This window comes from Sciurus carolinensis, chromosome 1 (assembly GCF_902686445.1).
Source record: "Sciurus carolinensis chromosome 1, mSciCar1.2, whole genome shotgun sequence".
Classification (NCBI taxonomy): Eukaryota; Metazoa; Chordata; class Mammalia; order Rodentia; family Sciuridae; genus Sciurus; species Sciurus carolinensis.
Window position 1 is genome coordinate 159,313,835 of NC_062213.1, and position 24,951 is coordinate 159,338,785.

A 24,951-nucleotide genomic window follows, 5' to 3' on the forward strand; every position below is an offset into this window, starting at 1 on the left:
ATAAATGAAATAAGAGAGAGGAAAGAAAGTCAGGACTTTAGGAAAACACAGACAATTAACACAAGTTTGTAGAAATTTCAAGGCATCCCAGGTGCATAAGATATTATGCACCAACCCAATATATATCACTTTGATATAATCAATTTTGCATAATTCTTAAATTTACAAAATGGAAAGCAATCAACTAATGGGTAGCCAGGTTGACATTTGGCATAATTCAAGCTGTTGTTCACCCATTGTGGTAAAGCATGACAGATGGGAGCACAGAGTCAGCAAGCTGGGTAGGTGATTTACACACCCTATAGGATTAGATTAAAGGCATTTTTATCAGCCCTCAAAGGGAAGCCACCGCCCACATTTCATTTCAGTGAGGACAGCAAAAGTCACAAAGTTTGGCATTTGAGTTTCATACTTGAATTTTTTTTCTTTTGCAAAAGATAAACATTTTTTAAAAAGACTGTCAATCAATTATCAAATATTTTCCAGGTCCCTTTTATTTGCCTGGTACAGAATAATAAAAACATGATGAGATAAAGAATAATTTTAAGAGATAGCCTCTGCCCACAAGGAACTGACAGCCTTCTTGGATAAACAAGATGGATACATATTGAAGGATTCATGACTATAAGTTAGTGGCTAGATTCCAACGTACTTTAGGAAATCAGAAAACAAAGATTGGCGAACTGGAGCAGTCAATGACAGCGATTACGAACTTCTACGGAGCACTTTCCACATGCAAGCCATCACCGCAAGGCCTTCGCACATATCACTTTATTGCCTTCTCACATAAACTCAAGAGATATATAAGTTCTAAACAGGGCACCACTTTTCAGAAGAATATGAAGAGAAAGCAAGGTTATTTTCCCAAGATTCACGAACATTAAGTGCTAAAGGCAGGATTAGAGTCCATGTACTTTGAAATTCTGACCAAAGGCAGGTGGAAAGGAAGCCCGTGCACCTAAGCTGACATGAATGGATTTACAACCTAAGAGTACAGAAAGGAGAACAGTGGCACAAACATGCAGTTACCAAGGGCCTGTGATAGCAAAGCATGTGCTCAAAACTTTCAGAATTATAATGCTCTTAGAGTTCCAACAGCAGATAAAGTCATTTCATTCTCTGGCCTTCTAAAAGTTTTTATGGCAAACTTTTAGACTCACTTCAAAACTGACCACACATCTCCATCTTTTTAAGGTTCTGAGAAAGAAAAGATCATTAGATATTCAACATCCACCAAAATCTTAACCTTATTAAGATGAATTGAGTTGAAACAGGAACCAAAAGCAATGAGTGCAGGCAATTACAAAAATCAAAACGCATGCACATCAATGTCACCAACACTTTGAGGAAAAGAGTTTTAGGATGTTAAGTGAAAATAACAACCTGAAAAGTTATGCATTGTTGCCTTGGTCAAATAAAAGGGAGTGGAGTGGGGTAGGTCCTCCTCTCTTCACACTGCAGTGCATTCTCACGGGTATCCTTATTGAATGTGCATGCCTATGGGAACGGTAGCATGTGCGTTTAGTACCTCTGTCTCAGGATGAGAGGTTTCAGTAGTCATTGGTTCATCTACAGAGGCTTCATCATCAAACAGCCGCCGACAGCAAACCAAGGTAAAAGGGGGTGGCACTTCTTTAAGAAAGGAGACTGCTTCTCTGCGAGATTTTCCATAAAGCTGCACACCATTGACCTAGGAGGAAGAGGGGTATGTCATCATTGAGGAGGTTCCAAATAAAAAGAGAAAAATCTCTTGTCTTTAATCTACCAGAATCAGAATGGGATATTATTTATTCTCCCTTTAAACAAAGGACCTAAATTTAATCATATTACTTCAGTAGTCACCAAAAATGTTGGAAATCCTATTTATCAAAATAAAGACTGAATCTGAGTGAATGAAGTGTAAAACGTGTGCAGAGCACAACAGTTACTAGGTAAGTGATCTACCTACTTCTTCACAGCTCCACGGCTTCTCCTTTGGATATTCCAGTATCGTGTTCTCTCACCTACTTCTACCCACCTCTCCTAAAATGCACTAAATATCACTTACAGCCTTCTCAAGACCATTTCCTTTCACAAGAATGATAGAACTATCACTAAAGATGTTAACACTAGCTGGGAAGATAGCTCAGTCGGTAGAGTGCTTGCCTTGTAAGCACAAGGCCCTGGGTTTGATCCCCAGCATCAAAGAAAAAAAAAAAGATGTTAACACTAATCTTAAGACTTAAAAATTGCTCGCCTTACAACGTGTAGGTGACAAAATCTAGGATGCTTGGCTATCAAAATTTAACATCAGTTCAACAACATCTTTTCACTCTTAATACCATCCTAGAAAAATCACTTCTATAGAAAAGGAATATGCATAACGCACTAGTTCCATTCTCGTAAGTTTTGCTGATGCAGCGATCAAGTTATGCAGGAAGTATCAATTTCAAGTTATTTCATGCAAGTGTTTCGTATGTTTAAAAAAGAGCTATTCCTTACGAATGATTAATCCTCATCATCAAAAATTATCCATGTTGTACATCATTTGAGTGCATAATGATAATAATGCTTTGCCCCAAAGATGATTTTAGAAGGATTAAATTTATTACTGTAGCTTAAAGAGTTCTCTCACTTCTGACTACTGGTCACTAAAACTTAACCTGTTACTCCCAAAGAGCTAAGTAAGGCATGAACAAAATTCAGGCAATTCCTACCTTCCTAAGAGGGTTTAGCAACATTAGTTTTAATGAAATTGCTAGCTGGCATTAATTTCTGACAGGTATAGTGCTAATGTTCAGGTAACTGACGGGGCTGACTTTACTGGGAGCAGCCTTTCCACAGATCTGTCATTGCACCACAGAATATAAGTGCACTGGGTTGCTGGAAGCGTCTCATCAGCAGTGGAAGAGTCTGGAGACATTGTCCCTGGGAACCACTCTCAAGCCTGTAACCTACCCAGCACTTAGCCATCAGACCAGACACATCTCCCTGCTTCTTAATAATTTACAAACAAAACACCACATGGTAGAGAGACCCACATGCACTTTAGGGAGCTGTCTCTACTGGAAAAGTAAATATCACCTCCCAAGTTTTTATGGCAATGAAGGGGTCCAGGGGACAGCAGGCTTGTCAGCAGACAAAAGGTTTTTCCTTGGAACAACTGTAAATCAACCTTTATGCAAGAAGGGGCAGGGAGATACCAATCACTGTTCACACCATATCCAAAGTACCAACTGATGAAATAAGCACAGAAAGTTCTAAAGTCTACTAAATGGGTAGCAGCCCATAATAAAAAGAGCAAGCAGATACAATCAATGCAGGAATTCTACCCATACACAAGTATTATTTTGTGTTTCACTTCAACAAATTAGAAAGTCACTTTTCAGGTTTTTATCTTGGAGTACCTTTAAATATTTATTTAGCTCATTATTTATTCATTTGAATTGTCTCCAATTATTATAGCAGTGCCTGGTAGTCCTCCTCACTACTCTCTCTTGCTAAAGGGATTGGTCACATTTCCCATTACCAACTCCTATCTAAGGGGATTTATGGCTGCTGTAAATAGCTGTTCTGGGCTGAGACTTGGCACAGTGCACTAACCCCAAAGCATATTTGTGTTTCTGGTTTTAAGCTGTAAGGAGTACATTAAAAACACACACACACACACACACACACACACACACACACACACACGAGTCAAGGAGTTTATTTGGCTAATTTTGAAGAGACTTCTTATGTCTATATTCAGTTGCTCAGAAGCAGACAATTATTATTTTAAAATTCACAATATTTCTCAAGGTCCTTCAACTTGAGACCCTCTTAAAAGCTTTAAAGTCTCAATTATTCTCAACTTTTTCCACTGGAAATTGCACATGTGCATGCACACTTCCAGAGCACAGAATTTGGCACAAATGCTGTCCCCCCGTATGGCCACACTCAGTCCTCAATCCAGCCTCCAAGTTTGTTAATATGTCTTTGTCACGGAGACACTGAGGCCAGCTCCTCATACTGAGATCAGGCTTTGTAGCTCACATGGATGACATTTTGTCAGATCATCACAAACACATAGTAAAGTGGGCATTTAATAAAGAAATTAACTCCTCAAAATGTTAAGTGACATGCCAAGGGACACAGGACAAGTTGCAGTAAATTCAGAACTGAAAGGAGCTCTTCTGACTTTCAAACCTGGATTTCTTTCCCTACCCCAAGTTCCTTCACTAGAAATCTGTATTTCAGAATTCAAAACACCTTCAAGCCACCTTGGTACACAACATCCTATTTCGGGCTGGAGGGCCTCGGGCATTCTAATCTCAGCTGAAGCATGGAACATTCAGTTGATGGCTGGGATCACCTGTACGTGCTCGACCCCAATCTAGCCAACGTTTCTTTAGCATGTCCTAGGAGTGATTAATACTTCATGCCACTAAATTTTACACTTAAAAAGTTAAAATGGTTAAATTTTCTGTTACACAAACTTCACTACCTAAAAGACTTAAAGTGAACTAAGTTGGTTTTACTCTTTCCTCACACCTCCCAAATGTATCTCATTTCTCAATACCTAACAACTACATATGATAGCAATGGTCTCCAGTCCACAAACTGTGAGTCCTTCATTGCCCATACCCCCAAGTAGGAGAGGAAGACCGAATCTCAGCATCAGAAAGAAAGCTAAATCATCTAGTAAAACTGAGGGCATGAATCTATGATAACAGCCCAAGATCACTCTTCAACACCTCTAAGATGATCAACTTTTTAGGAGATATAAATATGTTGAACATGACATCACTTTTTACCCCATTAACAGGTAATTTTTTTTCTTTTTTTTTTTGAGACAGGGTTTCATGAAATTGCTGAGACTGGCTCTTAACTTGCAATCCTCCTGACTCAGTTTCCAAGCCACTGAGATTACAGGTGTGCGCTACCACCCAGCCCACATGTAAAATTTTAATGTTTTTGTATCCTCCCACACTATAGCAACCCAGAATTCACAAAATACCCATGTAAGTGGGTGAACACTACTAATAAACAGTATCTTTACCCAACATGAAACTGATGTGCCATCCTTGCTATTTCACTTTGAGCAAATATAAATTTCAGATAGAAGTCAGGGCCCATGAGATTCTAATCTTGGCAAAGGCACTAAGGTTACTAGGTTGTTTTGTTTTTGTCTTTTTGTTAACCCGGGGAGCTTAACCATTGAGTCATAACCCCAGCCCTTTTTATTTTTGTTTTGAGACAGGGTCAGGTTGCTCAGGGTCTTGTTAAGTTGCTGAGGCTGGCTTTAAACTTGAAATCCTCCTGCCTCAGCCTCCTGAGTCCCTGGTGGTGCACCCACAGCACCCAGCTAGGTTGATTCTATAAATGCAACCTAGGGCTTGTTGTAAATCCTCAATCTTGAAATAATCTTCTTGTATGGCTGTTTCTATAGCTCTTTTAGGGGCTCAGGAATATGCTGTATTTGAAAACAAAACAAAACAAAACAAAACAACAAAATAGTAGTTAGGAAACATGAGCTAGATTTACCATTCCACCACTAATTCAATGTGTAAAGTTGGGGAGTCAGCGTCTTATTTTTTTATCTGTAAAAGATGGGGTTTTACGATTATTTTGTTTGTTGTGTTTTTTTTTTGTTTTTTTGCGGTGCTGGGGATCGAACCCAGGACTCTGTACTTGCAAGGCAAGCACTTTACCAATTGAACTATCTCCCCAGCCCTTGTTTGTTGTGTTAACACCAAACTTTCCAATTATTTAAATCCCTTAAGAGAGTCATTTCAAAGGTGATACAGAACTGTTCTGAGGAGAGGCTGGGGAGCCTGAGCAAGCCCACTAGAGGCTGCCCTGTGGATAGGGAATTCTAAGCAGGCAATCCCAAAAGCATCTAAACGTTTAAGTCAACTGTACATGTGCCTGAAGTTGTTCAGCTCTAATCCTTACTAGAAATCATCATTGTACAAATAAACGTGATCACATGTTGCAAACAAGGGTCTGGATTCTTAACATTTTGCTAAAAAAAATAAAAAATAAATTATGTTGTCAAACTCCTTTCATAGTAAATCATTTTGATACACATTAAAAAGGACATCTCAGTGAATGGATAAAGAAAATGTGATACATATACATAATGGAATATTACTCAGTCATAAAGATTGAAATTATGGCATTTGGTAGTAAATGAATGGAACTGGAGACTATCATACTAAGTGAAATAAACCAATCCCAAAAAACCAAAGGAAAAATGTTCTCTCTGATATGTGGATGCTGACTCACAATAGGTGAGGGAGAGGAATGAGTAGAGGTTCACCGAAGTGGAACAGAGGGAAATGGGGGGGAGGGCAGGGGGATGGGAATGCGAAAGACAATAGTATGAATTAGGATGTAACTTTCCTGTGTTCATATATGAATACATGATGTACAACCACAAGAATGGGAAGTTATCCTCCACGTGTGTATGATATGTTAAAATACATTTTACTGTCATGTATAACTAAAAAGAACAAATTTTTAAAATTAATTTTTTTTAAAAAAAGGACATCTCAGGAGCCTTAGCAGATGGCAAAAAATGAACTGATAGAGTTCCCTTTATCATCCAATAAACTCAGCGTTTTCCATTCTAAGTGGTTCACATTACATTGGCATTGGTGACACTAACACAGTGAACACATTTTCCTGGAACTTAAAAATTTCATGCTTGCTATCTTTCTTCCCCCAGAAACTTTACCTCAAGAAGCTCATCCTCTAGCTGTAGGAGGTTCAGCGTATCAACAGGACCACCAGGAGCAATTGAAGAAATGTAATGGTGCCCATCAAAGGAATCCACTTCCACACCCAGCCTCAGAGTGTGGATAGGCAGCAGCTGCAACAAGACCAGAGTGACATATTACACGGGAGGACATAGGCGAGTGTCAGTCCTCCCAACAAGTGTCAGTTTGGGCATGAAAACACCAACTCCTGAATCAGATCACCCAAATTCCAAAAGAAGACAATAATGGGGAAAGCAGCTTCAAGTAAAATCATGAAGTCATTGTCCCTGTCTTCACTCCTATTTTCCCTTCAGATTCTCTGGGAATGAAGAGACAGACTTAACAAAAGTCCTGTCTTCTATTTTAAGCTCCAGGTACCCCATGATTTCTATAGTTCCTAGTACTACACTGTGTTTCTCTTTTTTAGAGGGCTCGCCAATCCCAGAATATCTCTAACTCTGCTTCATTACATAAATAACTTCCATTCACACTTCAGTACAAAAGCAATGTCACTTCCAGGAAGCCCTGAGTTAGTGCGGTCCATCGGGAGTTCAAGATCACCCTGTGCAAGTCCCTGTAACGGCTCACAACATCGCGCTGAGAATCCTATTTTCTTGGTCACTCCCCTACCCCCACTTGAAAGTCAAGTCTGTACCTTTAATCCCTATGGCCTAGGCTTAGGGTTAGGGTTATGGTTCAGATCCAGGCACTGAAGGTGGGCTTACTGAATGTTATTTGACCTAATCTGTAAAAAATGTTCTTTTCCATCTTGGTAACTTAAGTGAGACCATTTCTGATTTGGGGAAGACATTACCCATTCTAGGATTGATTATGTTTGTTTATAAGGATTTGTGTGGGTTAAGATATGAGTCAAGTGGGCTGGGGATATAGCTCAGTTGGTAGAGTGTTTGCCTCACAAGCACAAGGCCCTGGGTTTAATCCCCAGTACCACAAAAAAAAAAAAAAAAAAAAAAAAAAAAAAAAATGCATCAAGGATCTAGAAACTCTAGCCAATGTCAGAGAAGAGCGTTGATGAGCTTTGTTGCACTCATCTTCCTTAGTTGCAAATGACAAGACATTCACCAAATCCCCAAAATTTTAAAGAGGGAGCTCATGATTTCTCATTGTGGCTGTATACACTCAAAAAAGGTAACTACTACTAAATAATATACTTCCTATATCAATAGCCTGTTTATCTAAACGTTGCAGGGCTGCCTCTATCCACCCATCCCCGGTGTGGCTTCTTCCCTCATTTTCCCTACATTCTGAGCCCTCACTCGTGAGTTGTCACCTCCCCTCAGTCATCTGCTCTGAGTCCCCAGAGTTCCACCAGCTTAGTTCAGACACCATCTGGGGCTCATTTCCATTCCACGACAGACATGCAGACAAATGTGAAGTGGCAAGCAGTCCAGCTGATGATGACCTGACTGACTTAAAATAGGCATGAGGGACTTCTGGCCCTCGGCTAATTTTTTGAAAATGAAGTGCCCTTGACCACCAAGCACTTTGAGATGTAAAACCAACTCTGGCAATAAGATGTTCTACCACCCTAAGTGGAAGGTTCGAATTATTTCCACTGCTCTTCCCTCTCTGTGATTTATTTCTCACTGCTGCCAACTCATTCTCTTGTCTTGGACCAAATGTATATCAAGATAGGAGACATTCATGCCATTTTCTTTGATCATATATTTAATGGAAGTAAGAACTCTTAGAGAAATCCACCCATCTCTGACAACTGTCTTCCTTTGTTATAAGCCAAACACTACCAGGCAGAGAGTTGTCAGTGTCCACCCAGAGACCATCTCCAGTGAAGTGCTGGAGCTGGCTCACACTGGCATATGAAAGCGAATGATTCAATTTCTAGCAAATTTGTAAGCCAGGTTATTAAACACGGCCATTATTAAAAATTAAGTTATAGAAAATTAGTTGAAACTAAAATAAATGTAGTAAGAACTCAAACTCATCGCTTCTTCATTATTTCTTACTATGTTTTCCCACAATTTTTTCGAAGTGATTTGTATCCGCGTGGCAGATGTATCCTCTAAGACCTCAGAGATACTGAAGTTGTGCACAACTGAAAGACACGTAAGAAATGGTTGATTTGTGTAGTTGCTAAATGCAGTGGGGACAGGTAATGAAACAGTCCTGCTTCTGCAGAGGAGCCTAACAATGAAGTGCTACTGTGTATTGCTTCCCAACTCAGCAATAAGTGATGTCATATTGTAGCTAGAAATTTGCCGTGATTGGTGAATAGAAATAGGCAATTGCTATAAACTGGGCTGTCTTTTTTTTCTTGCGTGCTAGACATTTTCCAGCGCATCACTGACCTAACCACTCAGGGTCATGGCATTAAGAGTGCAACTGTGGAGGCTGGGGTTGTGGCTCAGTGGTAGAGCGCTTGCCTCCCATGTATGAGTCACTGGGTTCAATCCTCGGCACCACATAATATGAATAAATAAAATAAATGTATTGTGTCTGTCTACAACTAAAAAAATATTTAAAAAAAACAAAAAACAAAAGTGCAACTGTGGAGGTTAGTCTGGAAAGGTGGCCAGGGTAGGCTCCAAAGAGAAAGAGACGTTTGAGGTGAGACTTGAAGGAGAAAATGACTCTGCCCTACAGAAAGACTACTGGGGGACTGTGTGTAGGAGGTGAGCAAAAAGGATAATTACTAAATTTTTTATGTGAATTAATGAGCAGATGGTGGTGACAATTTCTCCAAAGAAAAAAGTGCCCAAATTATGACATACGTGCCCAAATTATGACAAAGACAAGCTGAAGTCATAGAGAGACTTTGGCTACTATTTAACAATATGTTCCAACAAAATTAAAAAGGTAAGGAGGGAAGTGGTTCCAGGCTCCCCTTCCAGGCCTCTCCACCCAACCTACCCCTGCAACTCCTCCTCGTCTGTTCACATGGCTAACCCATCCCTACCTCCAACGGAACATACGAAGTCAGCAGCGGGCTGGGGCACTGGGGACTGGTAGAGGCTCACCCGTGGCATCCTTTGCCCTCTGGATATGGGGCTATGCCCTTCTAGGCTAGTCCTCCAGATATCTGTGAACACCACATGCTCCCTAGAAAACTTAAACCACAAACAAAACACAAATGCTTCATCTTCAACCATGCTGAACAAATAAAACAGAAATGATGTTTATGGAATCTGTCAATCTGAAGGAGGTCTACCTAATATTAGTTCTGAATCTAAATGTGAGTGCAGCTGGGTTTCTGAGACATCGTGTTACATTGCTGCAGGCTTCTCTGCGGGAGCGGGACTGTTTAATTACCTGTCCCAGCTGCACTTAGCAACTAAACAAATCAACCACCTCATCTGTCTCTTTCATTTGTCCACCCCTTTGGTATTCTGAGTTCTTTGAGAGCAGGAAGTGCTGAAATGACAGGAGTGGGTGCCACAGATGACTGATACCTTCACACACACCCATGTCATGCTTCCTGATGTTTAGTCAATACGCTTTGTGAGGGGTCCTACTGAAACTGACAAAGCTAATGAGCAGCAGGATTTTCAGGATCCTGATATGACAGGTAAAGGGTACAAGAAAATGCTTTCAAAAAGTGTGACCATCGTGTGATTTACTGTCATTGCTGAGATGAAGAAGATCAGCTGAGATCAAGAAAGCTAGAGGCCTTCAACCCAGGAGTGGAGAGACCTGTCATGAAACAAACGGCAGCCCATTCATTTCTCTAAAAGCTCTGCATTCAGGATCCTAAAATAAGATGTCAAAATGCTCAGGTGGGAATATAAGTGCTATTGCTTCAGGGGAAGGAAAAACTTCTGGAAAGAAATGCTCCAAAGATTTGTCAGTCAGATGGGGGAAGTTGAACTCAAAATAAGAAAGAACCCACATGGCCAGTTTTTGCCACACACACACTCCCAGAGTGAAAATATTAAATAGCCATTTACGTTTAATGATTAGGGAATACCTCATGTTTAAAGACCAGGCAGTTACTAAATTTACCATAAACAAAAAGCAACTTCCCAAGAATGAAGCTAAATGTTTAAAGTAATGATGAGCCACAAGCATAATGGCCACAAAGTTAATTGTGCTCACTCAGAGGTTATGCAAGACAATCAACGAAGCCATTAGCGCTTCATTTATACAGTCTTTGTTTTTCTCACCCCTTCTAAAATGTTAATTCTGAATGTTCACAAAATACATATCATGTACTCTGTGGTACAGCAGGATAAAGAGTTCTCTTCAGAATCCTAACCTCAAGCTCACAGGTCAGTTAGTAGTTATCATTTTAGATGCTGTTTATTTGCTTGGTCCACAAGTTATGTGAGTTTTTGACACCTGATCTAACACTGTACTTCACTCTCTTCCACCTCTGCTCATGGTGTATCTTCCACCTGGAATATCACTGCACTCGATTCTTGAGTACTGTTCAAATGCCATCCTCCCAATAAGCCTCCCTCCTCAGTTTTAAAGAAGTAGTATTTATGTCCATGAAAGTGTGTTGGGCATTTTAGTAATACAGGCACAGTATTCTCAATGCAGTGGGGCAAGGAAGGGACTGAAATTTCCCCAGGGGTCTTACCCAAACCCACAGACATGGAAGGTCAAAATGAATGTGCACTTAGAAAAAGCTCCTTTGATCCTCCTGATAGGGACCCTGCCCAAGTGGGCAACTGCTCTGCCACTGTTTGTGTGTGTTGTGTTCTCTACTTAAAAGAGGGCAGCAGAGTATAAATTCATGTGCTTGAGAACTGGTTCACAGTGGTTGTCCCTAGGGAAGAGAACACGGCAAAAACTTCATTTTTTGCACCTGTATCTCTTGAATTTTTTTTCTTGTCCATACATTATCTATTAAAATTAACAAGTGGGGAAAAAACAGTGCAGGTCTAGAAGTTCTACAATCCTAGATTTCTTACCTAATTCTTCCCCTTACAAGTTGCATGTGATTTGGGGCAAGTTACTTCACCTGCCTGATGCTTAATTTTCACATATGAAAAATGGGAAGGAGGAAATGCTGCAGAGCAACAGAATCATTGGGAAAAATGAAGAAGACATGCTGAAAGCAAAGAGCTGGCCCTGGTGATGGTGTAATGACAACACCACTGCAGCCCCTGGAGAGCCCCACACATCCCACAACCTGAAAATTTCATTTTCTCATTACAGAAGGGGAAAGTCACATTTTAAAGTTCTCTGGTTCAGGAAACATAACTCAGGGGAGAAATGAAGTGAAATCTGTCAATTTGTTCTGTCAAAACCAGAGGACAGACCTGCCTGCTATTTCTGCTTCCCATACCATGCATATTACTGATGCTCATTTGTATTACAATTGATGGCCAGCAGAAAGGTCACAGAATGAGCTTAATGCTCTTCCCTCATAGCACTGTGATTATCTTAATAGTAAACACTTGCCAAGAAAGCATCCCTAAAAGTGCAAGTCTCCCCAGATGCGGGAAAACTGTTCTTGTGTCATGATTAACAGCTTCCTAGAAACAATGTGGCTAATGCTCAAGCCACTGCAAATGGCTTTCACCTCCCTTTATCCCACAGCTCCACCCACCCCTTAAGAAAACCTTATCTATTAAGGCGAGCCCATCATACATGAAGATGCTCCTTGAATCTTTTAAGAGTGGAGGCTGCAGGGGGGGCAATGATCTAAAGACAACCAGATCCCGAGCAGCACCAACTACAGCCATGAAACATGAACCTCCTCACAAGGAAGCGGCAGAGGCAGAAGAGAAACCTACATCCTTGACATCAGAGCATGACATGATGCCACATGAAAGCGTCCACTGCCATCACCTGGTACAGACTGCCAAGGCTCTCAGGGCCCTAGTGGCACCTGGTCTTCCCCACCAGCCTCATTTAACAACATCCTGCTCCCAAATTTGGCCAAGAAAGCAAACAACCTTCATTCCTCCCACACGCCAGCCCTTCCCCACAATAGGGTGGCTGCACCTGCTGCTCATCTGTCGCCAGCTCTCCACAAGCTGACCCTTCAAGCCCATGCTCCAAGAGGCTTTCCCTGACTCCCTCTCCAAAGCAGTCTCTACTAAAAAAGATAACTACACGGGAGAAGGTAGGATAGAGGTCACCAGAGACATGTGACAGGGTGGATAATGGGTACCAGTTAGAGGGAAGCAAGTAGTTCCGATGTACATAACACAGTAGGGCACCTAGAGCCTTATTAAACTTATTACATTTTTCAAAATAATGTGACGTTGAATGTCCCCAATACATAGAAATTATAATATTTGAGGAGATGGAAATACTAATGATTATGATTTGATCATTATATATTGCATACATTTATCAAGTTTTAATACTGTGCACCATAAATAAGCAGGAATGTCAATTTTAAAGTATATAATAATATTATTCATCAATAAAAACAAATAAATATCATACATGCAAAAAGAGAATTCTCCCTTAAATATGAATCTACAATAGAATAATTATAGAAAGAGCTATTTTCAATGTTCCTCATCCCCACTGTTTATCCTGTCTTAGAATATATGTTCCATGGAGAAAATTAAATTAAAATTAGCAAAATTAAATTTTTGAAAAGCTAAAAAAAATAAATAAATAAAGTGACCTTCTCCAGTTAAGTTCTGTTCACCCCATTTATTCATTTGTAGAACATCTCCCAATCTGTAAGGCATTAATAAGTTTATTGTGCAGTTATCTTTTAGTTGTCTATTATTATGTCCCTACCCAAGCCCAGAATCCAAGCTCCATAATAGCAAGGATTTATCCCATTTCACACTTCAGAGATGGCAGCATAATGTTTGGCAAACGACAGGAGCTCAGTCACTATTTCAGGAGTAAATGAAAACACTCTAAACCTCAGCCCAGCTCTGCTGCTATCTGGTTGTGTAATTTTGGGCTAGTCATTCAACCTGTGCAACCTTTAGCATCCACTTCTGTGAAATGGTTGTGAAATGTGAAATGTGGCTACTCTGTAGGGAGAAAATGAGAAGCTACTGACTTATAACCTAAACTTCTAATTACAAGGGGATTTGATAAATTATAGGGCTGAGGATGTAGCTCAGTGGTACAGCAATTACCTAGCATGCACAAGGCCCTGAGTTCAAGCCCACCAAATTAAAAAAAAAAAAAAAAAATATATATATATATATATATATATATATATGAGACTTATCAAAATAAATATTCTATGGACATGTGCAATAGAGAAATCAACATAAGAAAATGTATGAAAACGTAATGTGAAAAAACACTATACACCCCTTCTTTCTCATACGCATGTTAAAGGAAGAGTGTACTAGCTACAAACATATAAACTTATACAGGTAACAATGAAAATGAAAAGAGGATAATAAAATTATGGATGACTCTCTTCCAGTGTGGGGGAAAAAAAAGCTTATGCCAAAACAAAATTTCAATTCAATAATTAGATGTTTTAAAATAGCACATTAAAAGAAAAGGGGCTTTGAAAGGTCTAAAAAGACTGGAGGTACACAACTGGGAAACGAAATCTCCATTTATTGGACATTTTATTATGCTGTGCCTGAGCTATATTAAATAAGGCACATATCACATGTATTTATATTTAACCTTCTACAACACAGGTATTATTGTTCATATTATTTAGAGTAAAAATTAGGCAGGTATTTCAACTTCTAAAATGTTCCTCAAATGCCATCTTAATGAGGTCTTATAAATTTACCTGACTCCTAAATTCCCTTCTCTATGACACGTGTCACCAACACCAAGCAACTTATTTATTTTTGGTCTCCTCCAATGAAATACAAGTTCCCCACTTTGTTCTCTTCTGGAATCCCAATGTCCAAGAGAAGACTTGACACAGAGTAGCTATCTGATGAATGGGTGAATTAATGAATGAATGTACAGTTGAATGTACTGTAACATTTCACAAGGTGGTTCTGAAGGCCTGTCATCTCCTTCTCCACCCTCTACACCAGAGCTACTGAATACAAATATGTATACTGCATAGAGGCTGCTTTCAGTGAGTAAGGTTGGTGGCAGGCAATGAGGGAGTACAGGCAGGACAGAACACCTGCAGAGAGAATCACATTCTTTAGAAGTATACACCAAGTGTGCTCACTGCCCTTTCTCACATATTCTGAAATATGATGATATTGGTTCCTATGGCTTTGAACATGGATGTGAGGGCAGAAAAGCTGAGCCTGATGAACTAAGTGATGAATTGAGCCTGATCCAGGACATGTTTTCTGGCCAAGGACATCTCCCAGATTCTATAGCCACATGGCACAGGAGATTGAAAAAGCTAATCTGGAAACCTCTAAAAAGCAAAGTAAAGATTCTGGCAGCCCCAGAGTGCCAAGGAGACAGGAGTAGAATTGTGGTCCTGTGGGGATGAGGGGTCCAATAACAGTAACACCTCCACCACCACCCTGACCCAGCCCCACTACCCAGGAATTCCAGGAAGACTATATACTAAGCATGGCAGGGGGTCGGGGGGTCGGGGGGGCGGGGGGGGGCTGGGGAGATAGCTCAGTCGGTAGAGTGCTTGCCTTGCAAGCACAAGGCCCAGGGTTCGATCCCCAGCACCGCAAAAAAAGAAAAAAAAGAATGAGGGAAAACCAGAGAGTCTGAACATTCCCAGAACTGCCCCTGCCTCCTCTCTCACAGGGTCGCCCACCAGCATACACACCCCTTTTATAGATAGGTCAGACATCTCTGGACAGAGAAAGCTAACATCAGCTGAAGCCCTTTGTAGTTATCATTCATAATGTTGGACATTCAATCTATGGTATGATGAGAGATACAATCAAAAACCAATAAGAAAACATCCAACAGTAGAAAACAGACTAAAAGTTCACCCAGGTATTTGAAATTAAAGTCCATATGATCTATTATTAATATGTTCAAGAAATAGAAAAAAGAATGGCAAATATACTTGTTGGTTTTTGTTTGTTTGTTTTTTACATTGAGAGTTTCACTTAAAAATTTTACTCTAAAATGGAAAATCCAGAAAAGAAAGATAACTAAAATTAAGCATTCAATAGATGGATGTTACAAGTAGAACAGAAAAAGGAAACCCAGTTAACCAGAAGATAGTTACAAAGAAACTATCTAATGTCTGAGTTTAGTATAAATTTGTATGGTAACGACAAGAATAAAAATAACAACAACAACGGGGCAAGTGGTAAAGCATTGCAGTGTGCATATGGCCCTGGGTTTGATCTCCAGAGTCATAAAAATAAGTAACAGCAGCCCACAATAGGCTTACAATTATTCTAGGCACATTCCTATACAAATCATAAGGTAAAAATTTATTAATAACATATTAATAGTCCTCTTTTACACACATCACAAATGATATACAGAATTCAAATAATTTTCCAAGATCACACAGATTCCAGATTCTGGGTGAGCTAGGATTTGATCTCAGGCAGTTTGGTACCAGAACCCAAGGAAGTGTTCAACCATACTATGATAATTAAGAGCAACTGAAGTTTGAAGGGGTATTCAATTTCTTCCTGTCATTTTTAATGAAATCTCCCTCAACATCTTTAGATGCAATTATTTAATCAATGATCTGAAATAAGATGACTTAGCAAATAATTTAACAACGTGTGCCATGTTGCTTTTACATTATACATCTGAGGAAAGTTTGGTCAATTGGTCAAAACTGTCATAGCAAGAAGTGGCTCAAAATGCAGGTAACCTTAGAAGGAAAGAAATATTTGCCAGTGTCAGTCTTGAAAATACAAGCCTAAGAGATAAGGAGACATTGAACATAAAATTATGAAAGAAAAATATTCATCCCAAATACTCAAAGGCAGAAACAGTTAAACTATCTAAAGAGATACTCCACTTCTTACAAAACCCATGTGGCACCCAGAAAACCCATTCTGAATACTACATCTGACAGCAGAGTTTAAGGTGGGCTCAGCTTTTATATCTCAAGTAGGATATAAAAATGTTTTTTTGAAACTATTCTGACAGAAAAATCTTGCCTTGCTTATCATTTGCTGAGAAAGCCACCCAGAAGTCTTCTCTAGGTTCCAATTGCCCAGACTATCTACAACTATAAAATTAATTTACAGTGAGAGGACACTAAAAATGTCAAGAAAACCTGTAAAAGTTACCTTCCCACATTTTGCCATTAGAAATAAAGATAACAAAAAAATGTTTTGTGTTCAAGAACGACCACTGCCTATACTCAGAATATGAACATCTGGACCTGAGGCTTTTTAAGTCTATGTTCCTGGTCTTGATTTTCATGAAACATTATTCAGAGGACTTCTTATGATACCTGAAAAGCTAACACACTCTGCTTGTTACTCATCGTACTACCTCTCAGGTGAGCCAGAAAGTCCCACTTGAGAGGGTGGTTTCTGAAAGTGGCTGAGGGATCCCATTCCCAAGCTTCAACCATCCACTCCAGGATCCAACCATCACCTTTCATAGCAGTGAGAACCCATCACATTTCCAGAAAACATCTGTGACTCAGTTCTGGAAACTGCAGGTCATACTTTCAGTCTCTTCAGCAAGAATTTAGAGAAGGTTCTTCACAACTATGAGACTGGTAATGTTAAAAATGCTTACCTTTGAATACTTCTGTAACTCAGCATCATCTGCAATCTGTGTGTCCAAAGTAGCAACCTAAATTTCAAAGAAAAATATATCCATATTTGTCAAAGTACAACTTTATTTCTTCCTAGGTTTTCTGAAAACATCTGCAAAACCTATAATATGTTGATAACTCCATCTGAAAACCTCTTTCCTGTATTTCTGAAATCACAGATGTGTAGAACAAAAAATTAAAATGTTGGAACATTTTTGTTCTATAGTAATTTTTCTTAAATTATACAAAACCTGAAGGAAAATGACAGGCAAATATGTATACATTTGTCTCTCACTATCCGCTGGGGATTAGTTCCAGGACCCCCAAGAATACCAAAATCCAAAATCCCCTATATAAATGGTGTAGTATTTGCATATAATCTAAGTATATACTCACACACACCCTTCTTTATACTTTCATTCATCTCTAGATTACTTATAATACACAATATAATTGTTATGTTAATCATTGTTATGTGTTTAGGAAATGACAAGATAAAAAAGTACAGATAATTTTTTAAAAATATTTTTGATCCATGGTTGAATCTGAGAATGTGGAACCCACAAATATGGAACCAGCAGATACAGAGCGCTGACTCTACTATTTTTAAAAATCCATGATTCCTAAAATTTTAATATAATCCTTCATTATATTGAATCCATAAAAATTATATTCTTTTGACAAAAGCAAGATGGCCATTTTTACTTCCAAACTTGGACTTTAAAACAAAATTTGCAAGGTCAGTAAAATCAGACAAATTTGGAAAAAGAGAGCATCTGACTTTTCCTAACAAGCTCAAGTCACTTCCCCAGGAGAAACAGCTGGCAAAGGCACAAACAGAAAGACCTGGTCCCTGGTGGGAAGTGTGAGGAATACTTAAAGCTTTAAATCCTGGCCTAAAATTATTGTTCTGAGCTTCAGTGGTGGACATCCAGGAAGCAAATTCCTTGTAAGCAAAAGTAGGCGATTTGCATCTGTAAGTTGTTAATAAAATATGGTGCATCTGGAGGGAGGGGATAAGTTGAACAATGATTCAACCGAAGCTTCTAAAAGTACATTTCAGATAAGCTGATCCTTGAAGAAAATAAGATATAGTAGGATATATGCATTCATTCATACACTTTGGCCTCCTCTTTCTGCCCCTCATTGCTCAGAACAAGAAGCCAACTACAATATTCCATGAATAAGCTGTTGCTTTAAAGTTCCAACTTCAATTTCCTTCTCTTTTTAATCTCCCTGTTATGACTTCACCATAGAATAAATAAAATCTGAAAAGGTGGTTATGAGGATAAAATTTTAACATACAAAAGCCTTTCATAATACTGGCCAGTGATGATAAATCACATTCCTTTGAATGGCAAACCACTAAGGATAGAAAAAAAAGGTCATTTGCTAGTTGATAGCCTAATGACAAGACACTCAGTCTGTGAAGTAGAGAAGCAACAGTTGTGAGAACTGACATGCCAACACAAAATTAGAAAGGCGATTTAAGGGTGAACCATTTTGACTCATCTTAATGACACTGGAAATTTCCTGACAATAGTGACTGGATATTCAAAACCAAGAGAAAAAGAATCTCCAGGCAGTATTAATGATAAACATATGTAAGAAAATGTGAATGACAATAGAAGTTTAAAAGAATATTTGATTACTACTGCATTTGTGAACCCTGTCTGGGCTTTTCTAACATGATTTTCTGCTTTCATGTGGATTCATACAGGGAAATGTAACCAATCCATTACTGTACGAACCTAATAACAGGTGAAAGGAAGTCTAATGGACCACTGGCACTATAAACTTATACCTCACCTAGATTACTTCCTGTTCTTCTAAATACATTTGATAATTATTCTTTCATTTTTCTCATAAAACTAAGATTCTTTGTGAAACATAGGACTAATATCCACAGCCCTTTCAGTGTACAATAAAACAAACAGATCATAAAAGCAATCATAAAAATGCCAACAATTTTAAGCAGCTGATACAGGTTATAAATTTAAAGGCAAGCCCTCTCTAATATTTTTCTGCCTATTGTCAACTTAAATGGTTTCAATATAAACTGTCTACTAATTATAACTGAAGCTTATGTACAGTCCTTAATTTTTTCTTAAAGCTTAAAATGCTCGAAGGAAGGAAGGAAGGAAGGAAGGAAGGAAGGAAGACTTAAATTGATCCAATAGAGAAGAAAGGCAGATTAAAAAAAAAAAAAAAAAAGGTAGGCTAGTTATTACTTCACTCTCCCATTTCTTTCACTTGCAGTGTTAGGAGCTTGACCTGAAATGAGACATTGAATGTTTTTTATTAGAGGACTTTAACATACCATTACTTCATAATCAGGGCCCAGTAGGTTTTCCCATCTGGATTTTAGTTCATTTTCTGGAGAGTTTAGGACCCTTTCTGGACATTAAAAAAAAAAAAGAAAGAAAGAAAGAAAATGTTGAAGCTACTGTGAGCCAAACACACTTAACTACTAAAATTCTTCAATAACAGCACCATTTCAGTAAGTAAAGGGGAAATGAATAAAAAGGAAAATGCATTAACCTAGGTCCACTAGGGAAAGTAAATCAGAGGTGACTTATAAGACTAATGTTAATGTAAAGACCAGCTGTGACAAAATTGTGAAGGGGCTTTTGTTTTTTAAAGAATATTTTGAAGGGAAGAGGAAATGATGAGTTATAAGTGAAATCTGAATTATATACAGTTTACATGTAAACATTCTATAGTTTATCAGTAAAATGCATCTGGCTTTGCTTTATATGTTTAGGGCATACAAGGATTTAATTTAAATGTTGATCACTCCAAAGTAGTACCATTCCATCTACCCACTGGAAAAATAAAAGCTCATTGAGACATCTTTTCAGTCCACAGTGTGTACTGACACAACAGAAGCAGGCTCCTATCTGTGCAGATGGATACACAGGCTTGCCTGGTCTGACTGGAAGCTGTGTGAGCTTCAATAGAACACAACCTTTGGTATTACACCAGTCTTCTGTCCCTACTTGGTTATTAAGATCGTGTATCTTTATGATTTTCTTGATGTAATATTGCCTTTCTTGCCCAGGTAAGATCATTTGAAAGAGCAAAGACAGATTTTAAGTGTCTTGTCTATTCTCCACGTGACCTTGGCCAGATGCTCAGAGCACAGTGTGTAGTTTGAATAACATCTAATGGATAAAAGTTCAAGTGCTAAAACTACAATTTTAACTTATATTCACACTAATTGCACATAATGAAAAAACTTCCACCTTTGTTCTTTAAGTTAAACTCTCAATTTTGTTATAAGCTTGGGCATTTACAGAACACTTTCACAACTGACATAACTGTCTACCTAAAATCAAACGTCACATGCAGCATCAGCTCTTTCAGTCTTCAGCACAGACAGCTCGTCTTGGGTGCATATAATGCTTAATTACATAACACAAATCATTAAGTAAAACAGGCTAACCTCAGAAACCAGGGTCTAAGACTAATGAGCACTGAAGAACTTAAATTACTAGATACACAAAAGGACATCTGTGAAGTAACTATATTAACTGATATGCTAGATTACATTTAGGGGATAACTAACCAAAGATCCTATTAAAAGCAAAATATCAAATTCACTTGGGCTTTACACATTTGTGCCCATGCCTGTTAACATTTCCTTAAGAAATTCTAAGCGTTCTTAAGAAATTCTCAGAGAGTTCTAGAATCTTGCCTGGTAAGTTACTTCTGGGCATTAATTTATCTGGTAAATGAATCTGAACAAAATCTGCAATGTACTGACTGAATTCTAAGCCTAAAATCATGATAGTTAGATGATAGTTCATACACATGTATAAAATTATGTTGGCACTTCACTAATTAACTCTTTTTACCTTACAAAGGACCATGTGCCAGAGAAAAGGGATTAATTTACTTTCAGCTCAATAAATTCTAGGCTACACAAAATGATCAAAGAGATGAATAACATGACTATCTGAAACAATGACTGCAAAAGCAAAAATGAATGCTATCTTTATATTAGTTAGAAGATCTAAGTTTTACTTCTGAGTTAAAATTGTACATATGCATGAAGAAAAAAAAACATAGTGAAGTTGATCCAAAAAGCACGGATAGCCTGGTGCAGTGGTTCACACGCGTAATTTCAATGACTTGAAAGGCTAAGGCAGGAGGATCACAAGTTCAAATCCAGTCTCAGCCACTTAGAGAGGCCCTAAACAACTTAGCAAGACTGTCTCAAAAGAAAAAGTAAAAAGGGTTGGGGATCTAGTTCAGTGGTTAAGTGTCCCTGGGTTCAATACCTGGTACCAAAACAAAGCAAAACAAAAAGCATGGATAAAATACATCTGGCCAGGTGTGATGGACTATGCTGGAAATTGAAGAGATTCAGGAGGATGAGACAGGAGGATCACAAGTTCAAGGCCAGTCTCAGCAATTTAATGAGACTGTTTAAAATAAACGAACTAGGGATACAGCTTAGTGGTAAAGCATCCCTGGATTCAGATCTACTACCAAAATATATAAATATACTTGTTTATTTCTAACTTTAGAATATATTTTACTTTTACCTGACATCTCACTGAAAACAATCTGAGCTCAACTGAATTAAAATAGCAAAGATTAACTGCTATTTACCTAGGTCAAAAATAAGAAGGTAGATTTTCCAATCAGAAAATTTTTAACTTGAGTGAGGGGTTAACACCTTCCTTTAGGCTCTTCTTTCCTGAGGCAGGACAAAGCCAAAATGTCCCTGGAACATGGAAGGTGATAAGTGTTCCAAGGTGTTTCACTTAGTTGGTAAGGCTTTCCTGAGCACCTCTGTGTGGGGAACTGGGCGAAGCTGTGACTCGATATGTATGCAGAATAGAGTCGACTATAATAGCTGACATATCAAAGTATAAACCAAAGGAAGAAGTTGCAAAGCAACTGAAAAGAATATCAAAGAGCAAATACATAGCAGCCTGGAACTTTGACACAATATAAAAATATATACATTATTAATTTTTATGGTGAAAAGGAAACACTGCTATGTGTATACAGACAGCTATAATCTAGAAATAGAGATACATCAATGATAATATTCAAACTAAAGTATGCAATAATTAAAAATGCTAAGAACAAGTCATCACGTACTAATAAACATGCACTCAAAATTAATGAAATTAAACAAAGATTCAACAAGAACATGCTTGGCCACAACTGCCACAAACACTAAGATTCTGATACTATGAATACCCCTCTTTAAATCTTCAAAATTCACATTAGATTGACTATAAAGAGAAGTAGTTAACAAACGAGAAAGTCAAAGTGCTCTAAAATCAATGCTTTGAGCCTACCCAATTTTTCTAAGGTGTGTATGTTGTCCTTTTTTTGCTTATCCATTCTTTCTTCAATTTCTTCATCTTCTGCATCCAAATTAGTTTCTGTTTCCACTGCTCCAGTTAAAAAGAGGGCTGGCGGTTTTGGTGGTTCTACAATGGTTCCTAAAATAAGAATAGAGACTGGAATCGCTAGTAGCTGAGATGTGTATTTAAGTAGGCATATGTCACTCCTGTCCTTCCTTTTTCAAAACCTCATTAAAACCACCTTAGGTAACATATATCTATGATTTCTTTAACCTAAAATGCCAACTGTGATAACCGATAGATTCCAAAAATAAACTTGTTGATAGTATTGAAAGAATAAGGAATGAGGCAATGTAAGAAAAAAGAAAGGTGAAGTCCATGACAAAGCAGGGGCAGATGCTCTTCAGTACAGCTTTAGAAAAGAAAAAAACGTCAGGGTTTTATACTCCTGCTATTGTGGTAGGGAGGAAAAAAGATATGCAAAATAAGCTAAACCAAATGCTCTGGGCTCTGCTAGGTTCTAGCATGACACCATCACATACATAACAAATAAGACTGTATAACCTTATTAACTGGAAGGGAATGGGAGGAAGAATTCCCCTGGGTGCAGACCATTCCTCTCCCTTCATTCAGCTGAGCTAAGTAAAGGACTAGGAGCAATCCAAAGTCATCAGGAAGTGCCTCACTATGCATCTTTTAAGTATAAGAAAAGCTGAACAAGTTTCATATTAGATTATTTTTAAAATAACTACACATTATTTATAAAGCATTCTTATTAAAATGTTTAGCTTGAATATCACTCTGTCTTTGCTTCTTCATTTATTCCATCGAGACTCTCAAAAATTGCCAATGCTGACTATATTTCAAATTGTCATGGTGGGACACTGGGAAGAGTTTTCAATCAGCAATAATCTTGTTGAGGATAAACCTCATTGGCTATGGTACTGCACAAAGCTAGCTCTTCTTTCTTCCATGATTTTTACTGGTGCAATATAATTATACATAACAGTAAGATTTATTATTACATACTCATAAACTACATACAACATAAAATATAATTTGGTTGATGTATAGTCCTTAGTATCTCCCCTTTTCCTCCCCCACCCCAGGTCTCTCTTCTACTCTAATGGTCTCCCTTCTATTTTCATGAGAAAGCCCCCAACCCTTTTTGTTTTCGTTTTCTCTAATTTCCATGAGAGAGAACATAACCCTTGACTCTGAGTTCATCTTTTTTCATTTAACTTAATGGTCTCAAGTTCCATCCATTTTCCTGTGAAATGACATAAATTTATTCTTCTTTTTAGCTGAATAAAACTCCATGGGTATATATGCGACATTATCTTTACCCATTCATTCACTGATGGATACCTAGGCTTATTCCATGGTTTTGCTTTTGTGAATCATGCTGCTATAAACACGGGTATGCATGTACACTATAATATGATGACTTCAATTCTTCAGGACAAATACCGAGGAGTGGATAGCTAGGTCACGTGTGGTTCCATGCTTAGACTTTTGAGGAACCTCCATACTGATTTGCCATAGTGGTTTTACTAATTTACAATCCCACCAAGATTTAAAAAGTGTTCCTTTTCCCCCACATCCTCTCCAACATTTATTATTGTTTGTAATCTTGATGCCTTGCCATTCTAACTGGAGTGAGATGGAATCTCAGAATGGTTCTGATTTGTAGTTTCTTAATTGTGTAACTCAACTTCTAACTAAGGGAAACATAAGTAGAAAAACAAATTAAATAACACCACAAGGAAACAAATTCATAATGTGGCATTCTACTGGCAAGTGGATCAATCCCTTCAGCAGGTCTGTGCCAGAGAGGAGGGAAGGGAATAGTACTGGGGACTGAAATGGAGAAAATTATTATGCATTTATGAATATGTCAAAATGAACCCCACTATTATGTATAACTAAAATGCACCATTTTTTTTTTTTTTTTTTTTTTTTAGTAAAAGGCTAGCCCATGGTGGGGAAGTCTTCTAGATTAAGAAACCAAAAGCACATGACATGCAATAAACAACACATGACTGGGCCTTGGTTTGGGGAGATTTGGCGGGGAGGAGGAGTTGGGAATGAGTAGAAAAAGAAAATGCAAAAAACAGTTTCAGGAAATCGAGAATTTCAAGCACATACTGAGTATTTAATATTAGGATTTACTATTAATTTTCTTTGGTGTGATAAAAGTATCATGATTGTGTAAGAAAATGTCCTTATTTTGATAAGATATAGACTGAAGTTTGCAAAGTGCCATGATGTCTACCACTCACTCTGAAATGGTTTGGGGAAAAAAGATGAATAGTTAAAGAAATATGACAACATGGTAACTAATGGATCC

The 24,951-nt window shown here is 38.2% G+C and overlaps 1 protein-coding gene and 1 non-coding gene across 2 annotated transcripts in view; one reads left to right on the forward strand and one right to left on the reverse strand.

Moving 5' to 3' along the window:
- Patj (PATJ crumbs cell polarity complex component) overlaps positions 1–24,951 on the reverse strand; it is a 357,561-nt gene that overhangs the window by 279,100 nt on the left and 53,510 nt on the right. Inside the window, 5 exon segments of the mRNA XM_047564312.1 lie at positions 1,529–1,690; positions 6,701–6,835; positions 17,256–17,312; positions 19,595–19,671; positions 22,593–22,739. Of these exon segments, the coding sequence (XP_047420268.1) occupies positions 1,529–1,690; positions 6,701–6,835; positions 17,256–17,312; positions 19,595–19,671; positions 22,593–22,739 (578 nt within the window).
- On the forward strand, positions 7,603–7,676 carry Trnav-cac (transfer RNA valine (anticodon CAC)). Its single transcript has one exon. It is a non-coding gene; the product is annotated as a tRNA-Val (tRNA).